Below are 21,320 nucleotides of genomic sequence, written 5' to 3' on the forward strand. Positions count from 1 at the left end.
CAGCCAATCAGAATTGCCCCCTCCTCTGTCAATGTAACACAATAATAGAGTGTTTGCATGTGCATTAGTATCCTGGTTAGGATTATGTTCTTGGAGTATTCAGGTTATGTTTGGCATATGTAAACTGCTTATTCAGGTTTCAGAAATCTGGATATACTACCTGGAATACTTCAACAGAAACAAGGATACTGTAGCATGTAAACGCCTTATCCAGGTTTCTGAACCAGCTCATAGTGTCTGAGCCAGTGAGAAATCAAGATACACCTGCAGGTAAATACCTGTTAACTGTTATGATCATGTATTCGGGGACATGAATAACTAGGTTTTTAATGTTCCATGTAAACCCCATATCCCGAATATGATCAAAAACAGGATTAGACTCAAAACCCACATACTAATGCACATGTAAACACACTTTAGATCAGAAACTACATGTGCTGTTATGATAGTTTTTTCTTTTTCTTCAAAAATAAAAATAAGTGACAATTAAAGAAAAACATTTTGGCTTTCAGACTAAGTTTTCTCCTTTTAATCCTGTAAAACTGATTCTACGGTGGCCACTTTTCTAAAAGGTGTTACAGGTTCTAATATAAAGTGATCATTTTATAGCAGTTGAGGTAATGTGTGCTCAGTGGTATCACAGTGTGGAAAAAGTAGAAAACAGTAATTTTATTTAAAGCTTTGACAGTTTGCTTTTAGAACAATAATTACACAAGGGCCACTATTAGATCATTTAGCATAATTTATTTTACAAAGTAAATGACACATGGAGCAGGAGAAACCTTTTCTCACTGTGGCAGGTATCCAGATCAGATGCTGTACATGTGATGTACGTGTTATTTTCAAGTAACCATACCAACAAAAGTCCTTGCATTAGTGTCGGCTTAGTGCAATGCCTCATAAGCATGTCAGCTCATGTTGAACGAAATGTTTATTTTACATCCATGGAGCCATCATAGAGGTCTCCTTCTGTACCTGCTGAGGAAACAAAAACACAGAGTAAGAAAACGAATAGCTGTTCTTTGTCAAGTAAGTGTTCAAATATATACATACATATATATTTATTAGTTACACTTACAGATAATATGTAAAAGCTGTAGTGATGTATTAACTCACATTTGATTGGACAATTTAAATATTAAACAATGCAGTTTAATATTACTATTAATTACAAATACTATGTTGATCTGGTAAAATGTAACTTATGAATAAAAATATTTAAACGGGACATTTCAAAAGCCCAAAATACATACAAAGAATGTACATACATCTTGAACTTGTATCTTAATAAGAACACTCCACTGAGTGTACTAGTCTACTTGTTCTTAACTGTACACTTGACTCAGGTCATAAAATTCAAAAACTGTCAAACTTTCACATATGCACTGAGAAAACTAGATATAAAAGAAGATAAAGTTTCCATCTATGGAACCACAAACTCTTTCCATTTTCTGTCAGGTAAGTTTGTCATTTCTTCCTGATTTACAGTAAGAAACCTGAAATCACTTAAGACAAAACTGTCTGGATAAAAAACAAAACTGTAAAAAAAACATCTGAACTATTTTTTAACAATCTCCAAAACAGTGTCACTATAGCCAATCTCGGCCCTGAAAAATGTAACCAGCTATAACTGTGTAAGAACAACAGATGACTTTTCACTTCTAAAACACTGAAATAATTCACATAAAACAAAACATTAAATCCTCAAAAGGATCATTACAGACACAATGTACAACTTATAATAGAAATGATCAACTGCAGTGATTAAAGCTGCAGTAGGCAATATTATTTCATTATAATTTTGGTTGAAATAACAATTTTTTACCACTGCATGCCATTAAAATTAGCACAAAATATGCAAAATACAGCTGGCCTCAAGAAATTTAACAACCACCTCACTAATGGTGATGAGTATAAACCAGCAAAAAATGATGATTGATTGATGAAAATGATGATTACCAACATAAACCAACATGTTCTGAAGAGACATGAACACCAACAAAAACTAACATTTGCATTTTTTTAGTCATAAAATAGCAAACTTGACAAACTGCTCTGTTCAGCAAGCATGAGGGGACATAAGGGGACTGGGAATATTTTTACTTCTCATTGCTTGTATCAGTGATATAGTTTTCCTTAGAAGAGATTTTTGTTGGTTTTGTGCCACAGTATTGTGCTTAACTAAGCACCTATAGCCACATTTGCTAGAGTTTTGCCATGGCTTCTCAGAAAAAGCAGTTTCAGAAATATCACAATGACGTTCTACATTTTTTGGTGGTCAAGGAAACCAACCTGATTATTCTGGGGTCAGGACAGGGGTCAAAGTTGAGAACCGCTGATTTAACATAACATATAACATAATATTATTTTATTTTATTTGGGACCACGGTTCCACACCCCTGGCTCCACAGCTCAGGGTCCGTGTTATCCAAACCAGGTTACTGTTACATCTTCTCCATTCAGACAGATAAGACAAAACCCCTCCGACCTCAGCCACCATAGCAACACTATCAGGTTGTTCCCTTGTTTATCTGAAAGGAGAAGACAGCTGCATCTACTGTCTGGAGGACAGACAGTATGTCTGTTAAAAGTTAGTCTAGGTCTCTAAATGGCTCCAAGGCCTTAGCACGTTGCATAAAGATTGGAAAATTCCCTAACAACAGCATCACTGCCTTTTAAAAACTATATTTCTTTTGATACCTTGTTCAGCTCTGGGAAAAGTTCTTGGATGGCGATGTCCAACAGCACATATGTGAGCTAAGGAAGACAAAAAAACAGGGATAAGATGAAAAGAACAAAAGCCTGTGATCTTTAATTACAAAACGATTTTAAAACAATATTCAGACGCTGACTGCAGAGGAATTTGACACTGCAATCAAACTACGCAAACAACTCTGAATTGTGGTGTGCCACATCCCATGATACGTGTGTAAATGTGCAGACATAGCAGGACGACAGGCTCAAATTCATTTTCACTCGTGCATCACCTGTCACATCTTCTCTCAGGTTATTTTTTTGTCTTGTTTGTGTGTGTGTGTGTGCGTGTGTGAGTGTGTGTCCTTGTACTTGTGTACCTGTTTGTTGAGAACAGGCTGTTGCAGTCCATCAAAGAGGAGACGTACTCCTTCATACTTGGCCTCTTCCCCAATACATTTCCCCAGGAAGTCTAAAGATAAATAGCTTATGAATTTCCCCGCTGACACACCAAACTGACCACTTGTTTTCACATCCATACATTTGTCTTTGTGGAAAGGGGAAATGTTGACAGAGAGGAGTTCAGCAAAGTACAAAACACTAAGTGCAAGAAATTAATGAATACCTGGAATGTAGGTCATCATCTCCTCAAACGTCTTCTTTGCCCTCTTCTGCCTGTCTTGAGCTGACCGAGGTGGACTGCTCTCACAGAAAACTGTGTCTAGAAAGGCAAAAATTATGTCACATCATTTCACCTCATTAAATTAGAGTGTTTAAAGGAATAGTTCAACACTTAAGGAAATAGACTTATTCTTTTTTTTCCCAAGAAAAAGATGAGGAGATCAGCACTGATCTATCTGCAGTGTACCTCTCAGCAGGGTGATGAGTGAGACTAGTCGGTGCTCCTGGACCACCTGGTTCAGTTTGTACTGCAGGTAGTAATCTGTGTAGGCCTCCACTGTGTTCTTGAACAGGATCCTGCCGGTCATCAGCAGGTGGTGCAGCCAGTCAGGGATGTGGAAGACGACTCGGCCTGAAAAGCACCAAGAGGAAGGACACAAAGAGGAAGCAAGACAGACTATGTGAGTGAATAATGGGCTGACGTGGTTGTGATTCATGAGGGAGCTTTTTCACAGCAGCCATATTGATATGGAATAGTAGGTTAAACACAGGTGTTACCAATGATAATAAGTTAGGTCCTGTTCAGTGTAGCAAAATTCTGCAGAAATGCCTTGCCACATATTATTTTAATACTATTAATAAAAGCTCTTTGTAACTTTTGCTTGAAAAGCTGTGTATGAATAGTTATTATTATTAGATTTAACAGATCTAAATACTATTCAAATGCATCTACTGTATTGTTTTACAATTGCACTGTACAATTCAAACAAACAAATCATTATAATCATGACGTGTTTGTTTTACTTGCAGCCAGTTGCTGTTACATAAAATTGTATATGTGATATATACTTTTGTGCTGTGATCAGCTATTATATATCAAAGCTGGGGTAGGCAGTTTATTTTTTGGCATCTCTGGGGAAAAACTTCCATAATAACTTTCAAGTATATTGCAAAGGAACTAGTCTGAGAGAAGACCAAACTTCTGCTTCTTCTCTTTGTGCTGTTTTCAGGCTTTAGAAAATCTAGCCTGTGACAGGAGACTTTGGACAATCTTTGGTTTGTAATGTTGAGTCTCATTCTCAGGTTTTGGGAATGAGACTAAATTGAAGCTTATTTGTATTCTTGGTTAAAAAAAAAAAATTAAAGAAGACGGTGTGTACAATTTTGTGGCATCTAGCAGAGAGCTTGCAGATTGCAAACACCTCATCTCACACTCTCTTTCCAAGCATGTAGGAGAGGTGGCTGCGATACTCATGCAAAACGTGAAAGGCTGAATCTAGAGCCAGTGTTTGGTTTGTTTATTCTGGGCTACTGTAGAAATATGGCAGTACAACATGGCGGCCTCTGTGAGAGAAGAGGACCTGCACCCTCTGTAGATAAAAATGGTTCATTCTGAGGTAACAAAACACAATCCTTTTTTTCTGATGATTATGCACTAATGAAACATAATGAATACTGTATTTACATTCTGCCATATTCAGCCAATAAATTCCTCAACACACTGGACTTTTAAGAATGCTTTCTTATAATTTTTCTAACTGATAAAATCTATTGACTGGCAATGTGAGATGACCTTGCATTACGATGATTTCCCCACACAAGTTCAACTATGATGGGGCACTTTGAGGTCTGGTGTCTATCTTCTGATCTACAGCCACATCTCATATGAGAAAACAGACCCTCACATCCAAAACGCAACTTTAATAACCAATAGAAAACATTATATAATAAGATGAATGTGATAAATAAAAGATTGTGATTAACAGACCCCAAGAATACTAACTTACCCACATACATCAAGTAGTCATACACGCCGTCAACAGTGATCATTTCCATGAAGTAATTCTGGTTGTGTCTCTTCTCTGTCGTATCCGATCGGTTGGCGTTGTTTTTGAAGAGGTCATTGAAGAGCTACAAGAGAAGTGGTAGCACACATTTTTAAGACTAAAGCCCATGTAAGCCCATAAGACTGCTATTGAATTTACTCTGTTTAAACAACCTTTTCCAGGTAAATACTCCATCTCTGTGTTTTTTATTAAAAACAGAATGTCAACAAAGATTGCACAAAGGTCCCTCTTCATTTTGAGCAGTATGACAAGAGGTTAATAGTGTTCGTTCCTGCATTCTGAGGCGATGGCACATTTGTTCTAGTACTTCAGTGAAGTGGACATTCATATTAACTTGGCCAGAACTTGGGTTACCTTGTGTTTAAACAGGTCAAGGCTTGTGAAACCTTTTGTGATCTCACCAATTCAACCACTGGCAAGGTGTCGAGTTAAATGCTTAAAGCCTTTTTGGCCAAAATGGGGGACTAAGAATGTCCCTACATGTCAGAGCAGGTAACAACTTATGCAGTGTCTCTCTTGACATCTTTCAGGTCCAGTTAAACTTCCTTTTATCCTAAGACAGCTAGAACAATGAGATATACCTCAAAACTACTGAAAACTGATATTATAACAATACATAAGCCCCATTCACACAAGAGTAGTATTACTCAGGTACCTCTGATAATTTGTAATAATTGCAAAGGTTGTCTGTGATCTTAATCCTATGTCTGTAATTTGTAAAAAAAAAAAAAAAAAGTACCTACCATATTTCATCAAACACAAAGGTCCTTTGATAATATTAGCACTGTGTCAATCAGCACTGACTATCAGCTATATGTGGCTTTTTTTGTTTGTTTTTATTTGCATTTTTGAGGATTATTTAACATATGTAAAAAAAAAGATAGGGGAATAGGGTAAAAAAAAAAAAAAACAGTAACAATATTACGAAATAAGTGACAATAATATAAGATGATAAAATGAGAAACTTAAAAAAAATGACATACATTATTTCATAGGAATAGAAATTTAGATTTAAGTTATATATATTATAATATAATATATGTGGCTGTTTATGCCACTTAGCGGCCGCCACATGGCCCCCTACAGCAGTTGTGCTGTGCACCCACATCACACTCCTTACTCACTTTTAAGCATTTCTCAACATTATGCAGTGGGTGGAGTTAGTCTCATACTTTCTAAATCATATGAGGTCCCCTGGTTATATCAGTCCTGTACCAATAGCGATCGAGAAACAAAATCAGAGTGCAAACAGTTCCTACAATGATGTTTTGGCAAACTGTGACTTCACTCTGAAAGCTACTGTTTCTCTAAAACATTTAACATGGATTTACGTGATAAATGGCAACTCTCCAGTGTAAACAACAATTAAAGTAATTCTGAGCCTCTGGGAGGCTGTACTGAAAGGATAACATTCCTGGGGCCTAGTCTTGCATAAAGACAGTAAGAGAGAGGAAAAGACTTCAGTCTCCAACCTTTTTATCATTTTCCGATGTAGGACTCAGGATGGTGAGCTCAGGGCGACTGGGTTTGGGTTTGGGAGACTCACAGGAGTTGAAGAAGGACTGGATGAAAGGCTCAAGATGCTGCCCTTTCTGACAGAGAAAGCACAGGACACAATCTGTATAAGTTACAATGACAGTATAATTTCTTTTACAAATGTATTTGGCATATAAAAATGGTTAATGGACTTCTAATTGTCTAAGAAATACACAACTGACGGAATAAATATGGAGCGACGTGATGGGTAACATTTGTATTGTGTAAAGATGAGATAGACATGGAGCATTCCCAGACCACACACACACACACACTGACACCACACAGGAGTTCATTTCTTACCTCTTTTATCAGTTTGCTGGGAACTGACTTAATGATTTTCCCTGTGAAACATAAATACTTTATCTCAGTGATGAATGGTTCTGTCACATTTTGCCTCCGTCTAAAACACATCTTTTCACTGCAACCCAAGGTCAGGCTGACCAAACATTTTCACAGATTGTTTGACGCGTTCTGCTGTTCAAACATAATCCATCACACCAATACTGTACCCAGGTTCACGTCAGGTAACATCTTGTCCAAGAACTGAGACTCCATACTATGAGGGGACAGGAAGTCAGCCAAGAGCTGACTGTTGCTCAGCTCCGGGTGCTGCAGAAGTTTCTGCAAAGAAAAGACAAACAGACCTTGAATCAATGTTGCGGATTTTAAATATATTAGACCATTTATTTATTATCCTTAACTGCTTATCCTTGAATCAAACTCCCAAGTCCCCAAGCTGGCTGGGGGATTTGAACTCAGGACCTTCTTGTTGAGACTACAATCTGCATTTTATTTAGCTTTTTTTTTTTTTGTTTTAAAGTGCAGACTTTTTATACTGCTTTTAGCACAACTGTTCATCACTTTGTTTACCTCAGTCATCTTTTGCAAGGACTTTAACCCATTTTATTCCACAGACATTGTGTTTATAGTGCATAGACTTTTATGCTGTTTTTGAACAGGGGTGGGCTGAGCACACAGCCCTGGGGGGCTCCGGAGTTGAGCATTAAACCCCTTTCACACATGCACAGCAACTCTGCAGGGACTTGACCCTGACAGCTCCCAACTTCTAATCCGAGTGAGCTGCATGTGTGATTGAGCAGCTCAGTGTCTGGAGCAAGTGGGTGGATGTGTTGATGACACTGTGTGGTGTGGAAGCCACTTAATAGTTCTGTTTTCATACAGACTATCTGCCGATTAGTATCAGCCTACATTAGTTTGATATTTTTTAGCTCACATTTTAACGCCTTTCTTCATTATTTGTAACGTGAAATGCCAGATTACTGTCAGAAAAGCAGTGCAGCACGAAGTGTCTCTCATGCCAGAGATCATTTTTTTCCTAGGATGACAAAAGCATGTCAGAGTAGGGTTTGATATACCCTGAGAAAACAATAACTGCTGCAAGACTCTGTACTGATATCAGTGCAAAAACAGTCATCATTACAGATGAGTCCTCCTCCTTCTTGCTCTGCAGGCGCCGCCTCTCGCCTAAACCCTAAATACAAACGTTATCTCTAATATGTGTGAGCACATCTGTGTGAAAGGGTACATTTGGACAATGTCAGGACTGATTCTCAGCGTATGGTTCGGAGTGCATATGTGAAAACAGCCCTGGAGTGGAGGAGGTGAGATCACCAATCTCAACTGTCTGGGGTCTGTTTGTGAGTCCAATATCCAATTGCAGAGTGTAGTACTCAAGTCCAGAGTACTAAGTTTGCCAATCAGCTTTGGGGGGGAGATTGTGTTGAATGCTGAAGTGAACTATGAATTTCATTGCATTGATAACTTATGCATATGACAATACAGCCTTTGAATCCTTTGAATTTTACATATTTTTTACATGTTGTTCTTTCACATACCTAAACTGAAGTTTAAAAAAACACCAAATTATTCCAAGGAATTTCCATTAGGGGCTCCCTAGGTGTATTTTCTATCTTGTAAGGGGTCCTTGGCTGAGAAAAATTGAGAACATCTGTATTAGACATTTGAAGCAGAGCAGAGTAAAAGTAGGTACAGTCTATTATTCGGGTATCCATGTGGAAACTTTCATTCACAGATGTTTTACTCGTTTTGTAAAGACACAGACTGTAGTTTTTCAAAAAACATACCTGTGTTTTTCTATGTTGGATAGCATATCAACAGAGTTTATATGATTGCTGGCCATTTTACATGAAATATCATAAGTTTTTCAATTAATTTCCACCCTTCACACTAACCTTTTCTGCTCATTAATTTCAGCATGCTATAATAATCATTTTGACACTCATTTTGACTGAGACAGAGTCTATCACAGTGAATTCTTAAACTGTCTTTTGGCCACGCTAGTGGCATGCCTCTAGTGATGCCAATGTCAGCCTGTCTAAACAGTTACTGGATGGATTATGAATTACCATTAAATTCTGTACAGACATTTATGTCCCCCTAGGATGAATTATAATAACCATTAGGTCAAAATGTTCTCATTTGTGGAATACTTTGGTTTATGAGCAACTTGCTGCAAAATGAATTACATTACCACTGGCCTCAGCTGTACTTTGTCTTTTGGGCTAATTGCAGAGGCTAGCATGCTAACATGCTAAAGTAAGGTGCTAAACATGGTAAAATGGCTAAAGATTAACATGTTAACATTATAATCGCTAGAAAGTTAGCAACTTTTTCAACTTGACTTGAGTCATGTGACAAATTAAAAACACTGCTATTCGTTTCCACAGGGTCCTACCTCTTTTTTAAAGTATTACACCATATACATAGTGTAAAGGGGCAAAAATCTGTATGTTATCTATAAGCAACACCATAGCACAGAGGGTTAAGCACAGGATTTCTAGATAGGAGATTGAGGTTTGATGCCCATATGAAGCTTATTGTTGACTTAGTATTTTCATTTTTATTATTATTATTATTACTTTTAGCGTTTTGTTGCAGTTAGGTTAGGTTAGACAACAAAAAATAAATACACCATTTACCACATGTTAGAGGTATTTCTGGCAGAAAGATTTCTACTTGTTGTAATGCACAATTTAAAAACACTTCCTTGGTGTTGCATTCGAGGACACTCCAGCTGCAACACATCTGGAATTTGTTGAGTCAGCTGCTGAAAATTTAATGAATTCATGACTGATGTTTCAATAAATAAATCTCAGAAGACAAACAATCTGCAGTCGTGAAAATTATGTGACTGTGATAAAGTGTTGATAGCCAGAACTCAAATCTTGCTAGAGTGCCCTTGAAAGCACTGCTAAAAAAAAGTGGATCCTAATCACATCTTCAAAGTCTGGACTGTCTTTTGAAAAGCTACCCTTTCAACAGCCAAATGATACAGAGAGATAATTCTCCATTTGAAATAGTGTTTTAACCTGTCGATCCTGACATATGGTAACCTTTGTTCATCACAATTTCCTAACAATAACTTTTAAATGGTTGTTTTCTGAAAATGGATGTGCGGTGTTCCTGGAACAAATGCTCAACATGTGAGACTGTTCCAGTTTAATCTTGATGTGTGGTCACGCGAGTGCAGTTTGTTGAGCAAGAGTGCATGCATGCATTGAACGGAAAGATTTGTCTGGAGTGTTTCTGTGCGTGTATTTTTGTGTGTGTAGGGGGCTCTGAGCCTGTAGGAAAGTGGAATTAAGGGAAATTACAGAGGTGATTCTGCACTTAATGTTACTCTGTTATTTCAGACAAGTATTAGCAAAACTTCCCTCTCATAAGAACACTTGGGTTAGGGTAACACTTTTGAGGACATCAGCAGCTGGTTTGTAGCCATCTGATTCTACTTACATATGCAAAGGATGTGACACATTTATATAATCAGAGGTTTCTTGTTAGAGTGCGTACATGTATTATGAAATTCAGAAGCAAAGGTTTAAGTGTCCTGTCTTCTCAGACATTTACCTGAAGGTACTCCTGAAACTCCTCCCGCTTCGATGTGAGGAACTCGTAATTCTTGGGACCAATGATCCTCTTTGAAGGTAACTGCGCATCTGGAAATGAGCCTACAGAGGATGTAAGATTTCACAGAAGGAAACAGTGTAAAAATATATAATTCCAAAGAACAAGCTTTCTCTTGAAAAATTTAAATAACAGTTCTGTGGTCTCCAATATGATTCCCTACATGATGCAACAGGGCCATTATACTTCCTTCACTCCTAAAGTTAAGGTTCACTTGAAAGTAATGTTCTGTGAATCCTCTGGAATACCTGGGACCATTATGATGGATGATTCCTTCCTTATGACCATAATGAAAGAAATAAACATGCACAGCCCTTTTAATGCAAACTAGAGCAACAATATTCAGAAACTTTACCATGAAACTCCGTAAGCTTTGATTCAAGGACATAGAACTCCAGGTATCTTCTGTACACAGACCAGTGCTCAGTCTCATGTCCCACTGCAGATAAACACAGACAGGGAAAACATGCAGCAAAATTAATACATGAGTTCTACTCTCAGCTAACATAGTGCTGAGGGAACTATGCATGTTGGAAGCTCCAAGAGATAGTGAGAAAGGTAACTGGAGTTCATCCAATGTAATTATGTTATGTAATAATCAGTAGGCTGCAGACACAACGCTCACATCAACCAACTTCCTGCAGCTAGTCTGTGAATATTCCTACCAAATGACCCCATCAAGGAAAAATGAGAGGAAAAAGATCAAACACTGATTTTCTTTTTCACAGCTTTTTTTTTCTGCAGTTGTTACTCAAATTTTACTCTTTCATTCAGATTTTTCTCCATTTGTTTGAGCAACACTGTATTCAGCACCAGAATGGCATGGGGGCAAATCTATGAGGTCTGAGTTATTGGCTCTAATCTGTCATAGCCCTATTTTTACCATTAAAGGAATAGTTGGACATTTTTGGAAGCATGTTTATTTGCACTCTTGCTGAGAGTTGGACGAGATGATTGATAACACTTTCATGTCTGTATGGTAAATATGAAGCTCCAGTGAGCAGCTGATTAGCTTAGCTTAGCATTAAGTTTGAAAATAAAGGGAAACAGCTAGCCTGGCTCTGTACAAAGAAAACAAAATTACATGGTGTTTGTTCAATACATACAAAACCAAAAAAAGAGTGTAAAAAACAAATCCAGCAACAACAAGTTGTGTTGTTTTCTGTGTGGAGGCTTGTCATCACTGTGAGGCAAGTCAAGGAGACTTTAGGGAGTCACTGAGCATGGCCAAAAAATATTCTGGGTATCATTCAAAAAAATTAGGATACACCAACCAATACTAGTACCCTTAAAGTGATACTGATATCAATGGAGTACTTCATTCAATACTTTTTATTGAAGGTTCTTTCTTATGAAGTTTGAATTGATTGGCTACAAGCAAAACCATATGAAGAATATTTTTTTCTAGATCTGAGTGACAAAGGTTAAATGCAGGTATCGTTTGACTAAAGAAGTTTCAATACTACTTGGCACTGGATTGTTTCAATCAATACCTTAAAGGTATTGTGTACCAATACCCTCAATGTAAACACATAACTTGTCATTTTTACACTTCAGATTTTGTACAGATTAAACAAGATATAAGCGTAAGAGGTAGTGATTGGTCTGTCCAAAGGTAACCTTTTTCCCCCGGCTTTCAGTCTTTGTGTTCTCTTCTGTCACTGCAAACTCACCCAAAAGCTTTGTTTGCAAATATTGACAGGCTGCTCTGAGTCAAATCTAATCTCACAATGCCCATACAGTCCTGATGAGGCAGTTTAGCTAAGTTTAAGTGTTTTAAGTTTTGTACCCTTTGTTTAAAGCCTTACTTTTGATTTGAGCTTACACATAAATCTTTACTGCTGCAAAAACGAATACTTAAGATTTGAAACCAAGTTTTCGAGGGGTTTAAATATTTCTGTGAACACAAAACTTGAGTAATATCAAAACTATAAGATAGAGAAAAGGACGCTGCAGCTCACTGTAAAACGTCATGCAGAATGACCTCTCTTTGATGACAGTAAATGAGACAGCAGGATGGTTCTGACAGCCTCACCTGCCTTCCTGTCGTTGCGCTCTACATCGATGCAGAACACAGGAATCCTCTCCCTCTTCACATCGTCATCATAGAAATCGATGTACGGGATGGTGATGTTCCAGGCTGAGAGGTTTCGGGGGGTGCTGGGGGTGGAGGCTGCCTCCATAGGGGAGTCGTCCTCCAGCACCATCATGGCTTCCTCCACCTTAAAATGGAAGGAAATGAAAGAGGTTAAGGTTGAGTAAAGTAATCCTCTACTCCTCAGAGTAAAGTGCAAAACACTGTGAATCTGTAGATCACTAGTGGAGGGACGCCTTTTAATTCTTGAATCTATTTTGTTCTTTGACTTCAAGTTCTGCTTATTTTGTATTGTTTTACAATTCAAATGTGTTTGTCTGCCTCAACTGTATTTATCTCCACGTATGTAATTTACTATGAAGTCTTTGAAAGAAAAGCCTAGCTTGGACTCAACCACGAATAACAAATCAAGGAAATGCTAAACAAAACATGGCATTATGTCCTTAAAGTAAGTGCAGGAAGAGCAATTAAAGAAATATTTCCAGACATTCAGCTAACAAATAATGTTTTACTGCACAAGCTATGGAAGACAGGTCTTTATATCTGTACTTTCACTGTACATGTACTGTACATATTTTCTTATACACATTTGTAATCAGTAAACAGTTATGCACTTTCTGTACAGACAAAAGAAGAAGTCATTATGTGAGATCTTTAATAACAATACACATTGGTTACAGTTCTCTTAATCAAAGCAGAAGTTACACACTCCTTAAATCGCACACAACCTTGTGAAAGCTGAGCATGCAAACTCAAGCACTAGTAAAACAAATAACATTTTTTGTAACTGCGCAGCCCTAAAAAAATGATTTTAATATTGGACTGAATAATATTATAATAATATTGGACTGGCCTCTCCTCATCCGTTACAAGTATATTCTAATCTGTCTCCTGAATCAGGGGCCTGCAACTGGTGGCCCGTGGGCCACATCTGGCCCGGAAAAGCTTCCCATCCAGCTCACAGAATGGCTGCTGATGAAAGCAGAGTGATATTTCCATATGTACAGTATTACAAACTGGCTAAATTCCCAGAAAAAATGAAAACCGAATGAAAACTGAACCTTTCCTATTGCTGCAGCTTCACATTAAACACCGGCAAAGAAAGTCTTTAGTTTTATCAGTAAAAAGTAGAAAAAGCTACTCACTCTTCTTTCCAGAGAAGCCCCCTTTAGTTCCTTCAATGGAACAACAGAGGTATCTATACTTTGTATGATGTCTGTGATGAGGAGGGTCTCCAAACATTTAACAACTTAGAAATACCATTTGATTTACCTGGCTCTTCATTTTTCTGATATTTGCAACTTAGATCTTCAGTGCCGTGCCTATGGTGTACCCTGGGGCCATTCTATATGCACCCATGACCTTCATGTCAATTTAGATGTAGGGGTTCAGTCAAGTGGTTTGGGGTCTAAGCTTTGTTTGTCTTTCTTGGTGATGTCGATTGGTTTACTGTCTTTGATAACTTAATTCTACAAATTCTAATCACAAACCTATTCATTTTAATTTTATACAAAGACTATATTTCACCCCTTGAAAACGTTATCTAACGAAACTCACACTGTCATCTTTGTCCCCATTTTGAAAAGAGGTGTCCTCTATCCTTTCAGACTTATTAAATGTGCACATACAGTTTCGTCCCAGGCTTCTGATTCTGAATGCCACATCATCACTGCCTGTCTCCCTCAAAATCTGACTGCTGCAAAAAAAAGATGTTAGCTCAAAAAACTCACTCATGCATAATGACTTACATCCTTTATGAACACTACACATGGAAGAATCTATAGACAGAATATATGGGGCTACAGAAAGATCTATTCAGGCACAGATATTTGCAGCACCAGGTGTTAAACAGCTGCTGACTTAAATATGATCAATGTATGGCTGTATGACGTATGAAATTGCTTTTTTTCTATTAGACTGACTGAAATGTAGAACTAGAGTGGCAGGGTAAGGGAAGGGTAATGGCTGTGATATTCTATGGGCATAGAAGGATAGCTACACTTTGATATTATGTTCACTGTGAACATAGGAGGGTTCTGAGGTTCTACCCAGAATCCTTTCGTGAAGAAACAGTTCATCAAGCATTCTTTGTAAGATTGAGAGTTACCTTAAGAACCCTTTTCATCCAAACTGTTGGAATCCTTGAGAGCTCTTTCACACAGCATTTTTTGTACCATAATATAACATAGTTCTTGGTAGAACCCTTGTAATGTAAATTGGTTCTCAGTAGACCAGGGTAGACCAGAGAGCAGTGATCCAAGAACAAAACCTGTGATATCATCAAAACGGAAACCTCCAGTAGTTTTAGTGAACAGTGTGGATTTCCTTTCTTCACTCACCATCGCCCCCAAGTGGGAACTACAGTGATAATATAGAGGAGTGCTTCAGTTCAAATCTTACTTTTTGCAGCAGCTTAAATGGTTAAGAAATAAACAGACAAAAATGTTGCAGTTACTTCCTCTTATTTTGTAGCATTGCTTTAAAAGGTTACATACAGATACAAGAATGAGGAACACACAGAGGGCCACTTAATTTGTGTTTAAATCAAGACCCATGAATGATTGTCCCATTACTTTACACTTTAAATCAGTGGGGTCCATGAAAAGTTTTCAGACTCAAAAATTTAAATGAGTATTATATATGAACTTATAAATCAAAAGGCTTTATAGTTTAACAAATACTGTTTTTTTTAATCTAAAATATGTTATAGATTACATTCTAATTTAACAATCTATATAAATAAATACATACATTTTCCTACCACTTCACACTATGACTATTTCAGTGACCTGTTATACTGAGTGATACAATTTATTCTTAAACTGTATAAGAAAATACTGGTTCCATTACATATCTTTGTTATAAACATTTGATGAGGAATCACTACAGTATCAGCTGATATACAGATGATCAGATTTTTTTTTTACTCCCTAATACTATGAAAATATGAAAAAAAAACATTTTTTTATACTGCACAGACTTTTATACTGCTTTTAGCACAACTGTTACCACCTTGTGAACCTCAGTCAAGGTTCTTATCATTTCTTCTGTTTTTATTTATTAATTTATTAGTTTCAAGTCTGTCTTTAAATTTGTAAATAAAATAATTGACAGCACTATGTAGAGAAACAGTGAACGAAGAATTTCTTTGCACTGATAACTTATTTATTTCTGCAATAGAGCCTTTGAATCCTGTGAATTTTATGTACGCACTGATAATAAAACACAGTGTCTTGATGTGTGTGTATGAGTGCTGGGGGAATTCTGTGTTGACTTGCTACAAATATTTTACTACATATCTAATATATTTCTAATACATTTCTCTCAAGTTGGTCTTTCATATAACTAAATAGAAGTGTGAAAAATAGACTAGACAACATTTTTCCAAGGAATAAACATGACATGGTCACCAGTGTATTTTTTTTTTATCTTCTAAGGGGTCAGTGGATGATAAAAACTGAGAACCTCTGGTTGAAATCATCTAAAAATGACTGTTTGTAATATTTTAGGTCAGCCTCACCATATCGTCTTCTCCCTCCACCAGCCCGTAGGATGGCAGCATGGCTCCCTCCATGGTTGTGCTCTTGAACACTCCTTTGATCTTACTGCCAATGCGGCTGATCCCAAAGGACTCGCCCCTCTTTGACGTGTTCCTGCGGGCGAAACGGAGAGCTTATTAGACAATGCGTTATGGAGGAGACGTGCATGGCTTCAGCAAAGCGCATGCAGCCTGAGAGAAGTGACAGGGAAGGAACCAGAAAGGAGAGAAGAGGAGGGAAAGCAAGGAGCAGCGTACTGAGCATTGGTATCATGACTGTACAATGGGGAGAAAAAGCTAAGATAGCCAAACCCAAAGCAAAAAATTTCATATCACAGCCATCTCACAATGAAATGCCTGGGTTGCTGTTTGAAGGCCAAAAGCAAACACAGCACACAGCAGTGAGCAGTGATTTCATGAACAGATGTCTAGTTTGAGGAGCATCATAAATGATCGCTAAAATGTTATATGATCAGTTAACCAGGACCAGGAGATACACAACATTACTGGTGCTCTGCGTGAGCGTCTGTTAGATTAAAGGGGTAGTTGAGATTATTTGAAATGGGGTTGTATGAGGTGCTTGTCGATAATTAGTGTTTTACCTATAGTAGATGGCAGTTGGCAAGCCCCCACTCTAAAAAAAACAGAAAGAGTATCAGAACGGTAGCTAAGCAATGTCCTGCTGTGGGCAAGGTCTGCAGCAGAACATATTTAAGCCACCTAAAAAAAGAATAAATCAAATATCAAATTTTCATCGCTTTACCTTGCTGTCAGACAGCATTTTCTGAAGCAAAACATCACTTATATAAGCCAAATATCGCTCTCTGTCTCTCAACCAGACTCCTCTGGCAAAATCAGTCATTTTAACCACAGAACACAAGATTTTCTGGTGTACTGCTACCTTGATCTGTTTGTTTGTTTGTGTTATTGCGTGACTCCCATTTTCTACACAGTGTGTTCTCTTTTGTCAAAGATTTGACAAGGCTTCTTTGTACCATAATATGAAATCTTTCTCTAGAACCTCCTAGGTGGGTTCTTACTCTTGGAATGTAAAAAGGTTCTCGGCAGAACCCTCTCGGCAATTCTGAGTGAAACATTTCACAGATGGCTGGAGGTATAACCTTTTGTGTTGGGTTCTAGGTATAGCTCTATGAAAGAGTTCTGAGTGTAACTTTTATGAAAGGAAACAAAAAGTGTTTTCCTCTGGGGACAAGCCGAAGAGCCCTTTATGGTTCTAGTTAACACTTGTATTTCCAAGAGTGTACGAAATAAAATGACTGATTTTGCCAATGAAGTCTGTTTGCTTCAGAGAGAGTGATTATATGATTATATGACTGTGGTTTTACATTAAGAAAGGCAAAGTAAAGCAGTGAAAAAAGTCTTCATAGTGTGCATGTTTACTTACTTACTTTACTAGTACTTCACTTTTATTCTTTTGGTTGACCTTTTCAGGTGACTAATATACATCTTAGTGTTGATCCTGTCCAAAACAGTACGCCAGTCACTGTAGGTGATACACTGACTGTACCTCATACAACCACACTTAGAGAAAAGTCCGAACTACCCCTTTAAGTGAAATATAAATCACCATATGACACATGGTGATGTACCCAATACATGAGAAACTGAACACTGAAAAGTCACTGCATTGTCAAAAACAACAGGCGAGTCTTCAGCCTAAACAACACAACAAAGTTGGAGGCAGGACACATGAAAAATAAAAATCCCATGCGTTTTTCAAACCATGCAGACGTTTGATTGGGACTGGGGTCACGTAGTAGGAGGGAAAGTGGACAGCATGACATCACACTGAGCGACCTGTGACACACAGATGGACCCTGACTTACTTGGGTGATGAGTGGCGGTGGGATAGCGAGCCGTATGGTAAAGTTGTGAACGTGGACTGGGCATGGAGGGAGTTAAAAGATGCAGGTGAAGAGCTGCCAGAGGCGGTGAACAGTGAGGATGGGGACTCAGGGCTCCAGTCCCAGGAACTATAAGCAGAACAGGGTCACGTCCCCGCGGGCAAGAGGAGGGAGAGGGCCGTGGATCATACCAGGGCAGGCAGTATGGTGGTTACAGAATCAGAGTGGACATACAGTCACAGACACAGCATGGTGGTGGTGGAATTACATAGATGGAGTAAAGGGCGAACAGACGGGCAGAGTGGAAGGAGGGGGGTTACTGAACTGCAGACATGGAGGGAGCTGAGGCTCATAGTCGGTCAGTGTTTGGGTTGGAGTGCCAGTAAGAGCCATTGTCTGCTATCTATCTCCTTTGAGAGGCACAATTCATGTTGCTTTGAAAACTGCCTTGATTTCTTTCTTAAAGGAACAGTTCATCCCAAAATCAAAAATACATGTTTTTCCTCTGACCTGTAGTGCCATTTATCCATGCTATCCATATTTTTTCTTTATTTTTATAAGCACTGGTTCAGATCATATCAACAGTGTGCAAAGCTGTTGTCAAAGAAAAGGTTGCTACTTTTATAATCTAAAATATCAAAAACGTTTACACACTTGTAGGTCAACAAGTGTATAGAAGACCACGGGTGGACAATAAAAAGCAAAAAGACTCTTCTACACTGTCTTCTGCATTTGTAAGTGCAGAAAACAGTGTGTGAGAGTCTTTTTGCTTTTTAAGAACCTAAAGTATAAAACATATTTTGCCCCATTTTCACATTTATTGCTTATTATATCATTACAGATGATTCCATATGTCATAGTTTTGATGTCTCCAGTATAAATGTACAATGTAGGAAAATAATATGAATTAAGAAAAAAACACTGAATGAGAAGATGTGCACAATTTTTTTGACTGGTACAAATTTTTTCCATTTTTTTCAAACCTTGAAAAAAACTACATTAATATTCAAATGTGTTTAAGGATTACCAGTACCTGTAACGTTACAACTCAGCAGAGGAGGACGCCATTAATGTTTGCATCGACCATGGTCACAAGCTCAAGCCTCTCATTCATGATGAGAGTGGGAATCTCATGGCACCTCCAAATGTGATTTGATTCCAATTCAGACGGCTACAATGTGATTATAAAACGATGATCAGGTACCAGTTGGATTGCATCCATCTGCAGTTGATCATGCTCAGCCATCGAGATGTGGCCTAGTTTAAAATTTAAACACAACACATGTTTAAGTTTCACCAACCAGTTGGTAGAGCTGATGATATCATGATGTATAGAAATAGGTTTTAAATTTCTGGTTATTGACTATTAACATTTTTGCATTGATTTATAATCTTTCAAAAGTGAATCGCGATGCGTCCAAGAACTGATTATTTTCCCCACACCTGGTCTACAAGCAGATGGACGTTTCCTTCTGCGAAGAGATACGGCTGGTGGTGCGTGAAATTGCTCATAACAAGGTCCGTGGATTATCTTGAGTAACCAGGCCATGATTCTGGATAGAGACATTGCTGTGAATGTTTCATATTTATTTTTTGGCCCTTTGATCACCACAAGCCGAGTGCCATCAGGCTCCATGATACTCAAGAGGAGGCGGACATCTCTGCGATCAACATCTACAAAACCTCTCCAACTCTCAACAAAACATTCTAAATGGATAAATAGCGCTATAGGCCAGAGGAAAAATATGTGTTTTTGATTCTGGAGTGAATTGTCCCTTTAACGTGAGGACATAGTATTTAATTCCGTAATTTTAGAAGCAAGCAAACCTAAGTTTGAAAAATGTAACAAGAAAATCAAGAAATAAATCCTTAAACCTTCCAGAAGAGTTTATATTGCATGTGTTCAGCAGCATGATTCTTGATTAGCTTGATTAACATATGATTAATGATAACTCATGCTATGATTAACACGATTAGCTGATTAAGGTCACTTTTCTCAATCATCTTTCATTTGCATTTACAGCACAGGCACCAAATAAAACATGTATTAATGGGTAAAATTAGATTAGTAATAAAATCATATATCATTATCATATTATCAACGAGCGCTCATTGAACTGAAGCCCTGATTGCAGCGGGCTCAGAGCACATTCTGTGAATTTGTTTCTAAATGGCACCACATGTTCCTCTGTAGACCAGTCAAGAAAGAATGATGTGTCGTTTGTATCTTGCGTGCAGCAGCACTGCTCAGCCAGCCACTGGTTTGATCAGCACACTGATGCCTTATACTCACCGAATGTCATCCAAACTCAGGCTATTTCTGGAACAATATGCACAAGGAGTTAGTGGCAGGGCCCCGTGGCCACATACACACCACACCCCGTGATAGAAACATGACATACTATCCATGAGCTCAGGTCACTTCACTTCTAATTTAAGTTTCATTATACTACAAAATAAATCACACTATAATAACCATCTTTAAGGAATGGTAAATTAATAGTAAAATAAACTTTAATTAACAGCTATTTTACTGTGAACAAAGACTCAAATAATGATAGCGTATACCTTATAAACCATTTATTAAGCAACTGTGAGGTTTTGTAAACATGAGTTGCAATTTTATAATGGACATCAACATAAATATATATATATACATAATAATGCAGCACAACATAACGTAACATTACGCAATGTAGTGCAACAGAATAATAATAATGTAACGTAATGTAATGCTCAGTTGCAACTTTATGATAGTCATACAAATAATATTTAGAGATGGTTTATATACTAATTATTAACCGTTAAGATGGTGTTACAAATATCTGATCCACCTATTTCTTAAAGGTTTACAAATCATTTGGTAATCATTAATAAATATTAAATATGGTATATAAAATGGTATCATGTGCGCAACAATGAACTACTAGGTTACAAATTTAATCAGAGTGCAATTGTGTGTATATTTAGCTATGACAGAATATAAAATTTATAAAAAAAAAAATAATACTACACAAATTATTGAGAAAAACAAATCATAGCATTACTAATAATTAGTAAATTAGTTGACCATATGTTCATTGTTTGTTAGTAGTGAATAACTATTAATAATAAACTTTAATTTACCATTATTAATCATGGTTATTAGGTTATTAAGTGTTACTCTTGTTAGTTAT

At 37.5% G+C, this 21,320-nt stretch overlaps 1 protein-coding gene across 1 annotated transcript in view; it reads right to left on the reverse strand.

The window, feature by feature from the left end:
* Window positions 1-729: 729 nt before the first annotated feature.
* Window positions 730-21,320, reverse strand: part of LOC146310802 (sorting nexin-14-like) — a 28,556-nt gene continuing 7,965 nt past the window's right edge. The window contains exons 17-31 of the mRNA XM_084742011.1: window positions 20,438-20,464; window positions 18,127-18,273; window positions 16,262-16,394; window positions 12,682-12,868; window positions 11,002-11,085; window positions 10,590-10,690; window positions 7,211-7,322; window positions 7,002-7,042; window positions 6,635-6,754; window positions 5,103-5,226; window positions 3,563-3,727; window positions 3,320-3,415; window positions 3,075-3,166; window positions 2,701-2,757; window positions 730-978 (exon numbers count right to left, since the gene is read on the reverse strand). Coding sequence (XP_084598137.1) covers window positions 937-978; window positions 2,701-2,757; window positions 3,075-3,166; window positions 3,320-3,415; window positions 3,563-3,727; window positions 5,103-5,226; window positions 6,635-6,754; window positions 7,002-7,042; window positions 7,211-7,322; window positions 10,590-10,690; window positions 11,002-11,085; window positions 12,682-12,868; window positions 16,262-16,394; window positions 18,127-18,273; window positions 20,438-20,464 — 1,528 coding nt within the window. The 3' untranslated portion in view covers window positions 730-936. The remainder of the gene's footprint in view (window positions 979-2,700; window positions 2,758-3,074; window positions 3,167-3,319; window positions 3,416-3,562; window positions 3,728-5,102; window positions 5,227-6,634; window positions 6,755-7,001; window positions 7,043-7,210; window positions 7,323-10,589; window positions 10,691-11,001; window positions 11,086-12,681; window positions 12,869-16,261; window positions 16,395-18,126; window positions 18,274-20,437; window positions 20,465-21,320) is intronic.

This window comes from Lutjanus erythropterus, chromosome 18, assembly GCF_056507025.1.
Source record: "Lutjanus erythropterus isolate fLutEry1 chromosome 18, fLutEry1.hap2, whole genome shotgun sequence".
In the NCBI taxonomy this organism is placed as follows: domain Eukaryota; kingdom Metazoa; phylum Chordata; class Actinopteri; order Lutjaniformes; family Lutjanidae; genus Lutjanus; species Lutjanus erythropterus.